Source organism: Wasmannia auropunctata, unplaced genomic scaffold (assembly GCF_000956235.1).
Source record: "Wasmannia auropunctata unplaced genomic scaffold, wasmannia.A_1.0 LD335903.1, whole genome shotgun sequence".
In the NCBI taxonomy this organism is placed as follows: Eukaryota; Metazoa; Arthropoda; class Insecta; order Hymenoptera; family Formicidae; genus Wasmannia; species Wasmannia auropunctata.
This window is the reverse complement of record NW_012026987.1, coordinates 2,991,197-2,995,543: the sequence shown is the minus strand read 5'-3', so window position 1 is coordinate 2,995,543 and position 4,347 is coordinate 2,991,197. Positions and strand designations below refer to the sequence as shown.

Sequence of the window (4,347 nt, the reverse complement as noted above, 5' to 3'; positions counted from 1 at the left end):
TGTGTGCCTTGTCGACTCAGTTTCATCCTCCGCGCAATCCGCCCCTCGCCCCAATCTCCACCACCCCCCCGCCTCCCCCCGAAGTTCGAAGGAAAGTGGGTTAGACCGCCGCAGCGGCGGGCCCTTCAATTAGCGAAACCGCGCGCGAGACGGAGATTGTTCCGGCAAGTTTAACTTCGCGTTGAGATGAAAAAAGACTTTGCATATCGGCCCCGACGTTAACTGCAGCTAATTCCGCTCTCCTTCTTCTTCCGTTAGTACGGACCCCCTCTTTCCCCACCCGCCCGTTTCGGGACGGGATCCTCGGGGGCGTTTTACTGTTACGCGTTACCGGAGAGCGCAGTTAATCATACCGGAGTGCAGTGTTACGCGGTCGTTACGGTAATGAGTTTTCTCACCGATCACCGTGAGATTCACTTGGAAGTTCTTGGTCGGCGAGTTCTTGAAGTCCACCCGGCATCGGTAGACCCCCTCGTCGTCCAGCTGTACCGCCTCCAACGAGAGCGCGGCCGGCTTCGTCACCGTGATGAAATAAGCCCTGGGACCCACGGCGGTGCTGTCCGACCAGTTGAGGGCTTTGTTGAACGACCGTCCCCGCACGTCGAAACTGTGTACACATTTCGCGTACACTTGATGTAAATAATTCGCGAACCAACTCCGGAATTCCATTTCCTTCTTTCTAACGCGTTTCCGAGCTCCGGAGGACCTCCGCTTTATTTTTTCAAGTTTTTTTTTTCCTCGGCGCACAGAGCCGCTTACCTGTAAATGGGCTTCACCGCGAAATCGCGGAACCAAAGGACCATGTAGACGCGATCCTCTCGCGTGGACGGCTCAATGTCGCAAGGCAAAGTGGCGGTACGGCCAAGCACGGCGCTGACCTTAGACGTGGACACTGGGGAAGTTGAAGAAAAGTGATTAACGCGTCGGTCACCGAACCGCGCGCGATACTACTGGCGTGTCCTTATCAGTTTACGTGCCACGCGACTAATTGAAATTTAATTAGATGAAGCAACGAGCTTGTCCGTTTCAAATGTACAACATTTATTTTACTTATTGTATAATACATATTATTGTCGGATTTATTTATTATTTATTCGGACGTATTGTGGATGTGTAACGTTCAGATAAATTTTTTTTTATCAAATGTCAGCTACGTGGCATATTTAATGTGAGTGACAAAGACAGTCGTTATTATTTACGAAAGGATATTGCACAGTAATTGCGAGTAAACAACTTATTCTCTGTGCTGCAAATAATTTTTTCCCAATCTGTAGCTGCCGTTTAAATGGTTGAAATTAAGGTTCGAGGAATCATTAAGTTCCTTCAATGTCTCTGATTTTTAATGGCGTCTTCGGAGTCTCGCTGTAAACAACAATGCGACTCGTCTTTCCTGATTAAATCTCATTAACTTCGACGCTTTTGAATAATTTTACTTACAATACTTCTTCTGTTTTCTTAGAGGCAGGCATCACGGGTCGCTTAATAATTGAGTTAATAAATTCTGACGAATGCACGGAGCTACTGTGTAATATCATGTAATTTTGAATTTTAATGTAAATCCGAAGGCGCCATTATGCTTAATAACTCTCGGCGTTTTGTGAATTGCTAATTATATGGTTAATAAGTTAAATGAGCTGTAACGTCGGCTTTTATGTCACGAAAGAACGTGGAAAGTTATTAAGTTAGTAGGAAGTATTATAAGTAAACTGACTCACAAGCCATTCAGGTAAACGAGATTTAGCAGCGAAAAACTTGAGATTAAATTTTTTCCTCTTATTGTTTGGCGTGATTTTAAATTACCCTGAAGTAACGCGCGCGCGGCTGTGAGGGATCCTATGAACTCTATATAAGCGGAGAGTAACATCGTTTACGTTTCGCGAAATAAAGTCCGCATCAAGGATGTGTAGATGTCTTAAGAGACATTTCTCTCCAATTTAACATTCCATTCTGGACGCGAGGAAAGAACCCGCTGGCTCGCGACATATAAAAAAAAAAGAAAAGAGGAAGCTGCTTTGCTTCTTACGAATAGAGAGACGGGAAAGCAGCTTGGAAAAATATCACTAATGAAGTTCGTTTTCGCGCATAATGGAGAGTTTCCACCCGGCAGCGCGAAATATAATTACGGCGCGCGTAAAATTTCTTTGAGCTGAGTTTCACGCTCCGAGTGATTTCCGGTATCGCAACAAGCTTGCGTCTGATTCTCCTCCCCCCCCCTCTCCGTTTTCCGATACCGCCGCAATTTTCATCAATCGAACGACGTCTGTAACACGAATACGAACTCTTCCGGCAGGATATCGCTTTTACGTTTGTTTGTGACGCCCCGATGAAAAATGTACATGCCACGAGCCATTTATCTTTTTTAGCATCGTATCAGCGCGATTATTATCTGTTCCATCTATTTAAACGCGTGTCATTTTCTATGCTGAAGGCAAGCAGATTTCAAAGATACAAATGAAAACTGACGAGTAACATGAATATGTAATTGGAAAATGGCTATGAATGAAAGTTCAAGATAAGATAAGCCGTTTGCGTAATTAGGAGGGGAGGGGAAAAGGAGGGGAAAAAATTGGAAATATCGACTGAAAAATTTTCAAACGGCTGTAAGCGGGACGGATTATAAATTCAAAACTTGTAAAAGCTTCGCACTTTTGATCAAGGCATTAACCGTTATGCATTAACGGGAACTTATTTATTATTTCATCACATTTTTAAGGGGGAGTATTCAGAGCCTCCGCATTTGCGTTTTGACCTAGTTTTATTTTTTTTTTTAAATGCCATAACTTTGTAAATATCGATTCTAACAGTTTTCAATTTCATGACTTTGTCAGTTTTCCACTTTTCAATATGCATTTATGAAATACGTATTGGGTTCCATTTTGTGCACAAAAGCCATATAGAGTTCCATTCTGCGCCGGACATGCTGAGTGTGCAAACGGCAAACGAAGCTACCAGCGGAATTAAGGGGCCCATTGTGGTCCCTGATCAAGGAAAATTTTTCCGTCTTTGTTAATCTTTGGCAATATACAACGCACAAGAAAATAATGTAATCTACAGAAAAGCAGCGAATCGCTAAGCGTAGCCTCACTTAACCATTTCCTTTCCCGGATATTTTCGCGAAAACTCGTCCGCCGCATCCTTTCTGCTTTTTATTATTCAATTTTCTTCTCTTCCTTCTCTCTTTTTTTTAATAACAATCAAAATAAAATACAATTTTTTTTTGTGGAAACACATACGCACTCGCATGCATACTTCTTTTTGTAACCTGCTCTTTTTTTATCATTTTTTTCACATTCCATTAGAAAGAGAGAGAAAAAAATAACAAACGACCGTTTTGTGCCTCAAAATCACGAGAACGATGAATTTTCGACCACACATTCCTCCGTTAACTTGAATATCGATGTTTCCCCAACGAGAACATTGAGGTACCGATATAGTTTTCCAGTAATTAGCAATTGGAAAACTCTTCGTTTTACACAAAATTAAACATCTATCTCCACTTTTGGAAATAAAATTTTATTACAGCTCGTTCGAGCAATCGATAAATATTACCGAATCATTAAATAAAGTATCTATATTTGTCTGCAGTTATAACTTATAAATAGATATTGCTTTAACAAACTTTCGGACGAGGCCCGAGTCGCGAGGAGAAGGTAACGTTGAAAATTACAAAGTTCTACTCATGGAAAGTGTAATAAAATTGCGTATCTTCGTTAAGGAAAAGAGATCGAGAAAATTGGTCTCTAAGTCTCAGGACAACCCGTAATTTTGGGACACGCTCGAGAAGGGAGTATCGCTCGCGCGCGGGCGGAGGAAGTGGTTATAATCTCGATCGTTCGTGCGACCGGTTTCGTGCCGCGCTCGTCGTATACGTACCTAGGTCATCGTCCTTATCCCAGTTGCCGCTGGCGTTCACGTAGACGACCACGGCGAATATGTAGCCGCTAATCACGAGTCTCACCGCTATCTCGGCCAGCGTCCCGAGTGCCATCCCACGAAGGGGATGCGACACCCTCGCCGGGCACTTGGGCGGCACGCTCAAATCCGTCGTTCCCTGCATAATACCACCCCGCGGGTACGGCGCCCCCTTATTGTCATTCCACACCGGGCAGGACCCTGTCCCCGCTCCCCGGCTCTCCCGGCTGTCCCGGCTGCCGCGCGCGTGCAGGACGGCGAACACGCAGGACACCCCCACACACACACACACACGTACACACAGGATACTTCACCGATACGAGCGTGGATTCTTCAAGCCCGAACGCCCGCTGTCGAGGCGCATCGAAAGAGTGGGCCTGGCTGACGAAACTGCGCTTCCTTCACTGCGCTTCCTTTAGTCCGCGTCTCACCGCG

The 4,347-nt window shown here is 44.7% G+C and overlaps 1 protein-coding gene across 1 annotated transcript in view; it reads right to left on the bottom strand.

The window, feature by feature from the left end:
- The window catches only part of LOC105455451 (nephrin), a 14,572-nt gene extending 10,515 nt beyond the window's left edge, over nt 1-4,057 (bottom strand). Inside the window, exons 1-3 of the mRNA XM_011698778.1 lie at nt 3,874-4,057; nt 760-892; nt 399-607 (exon numbers count right to left, since the gene is read on the bottom strand). Of these exons, the coding sequence (XP_011697080.1) occupies nt 399-607; nt 760-892; nt 3,874-4,057 (526 nt within the window). The remainder of the gene's footprint in view (nt 1-398; nt 608-759; nt 893-3,873) is intronic.
- Between the last annotated feature and the right edge of the window lie 290 nt (nt 4,058-4,347).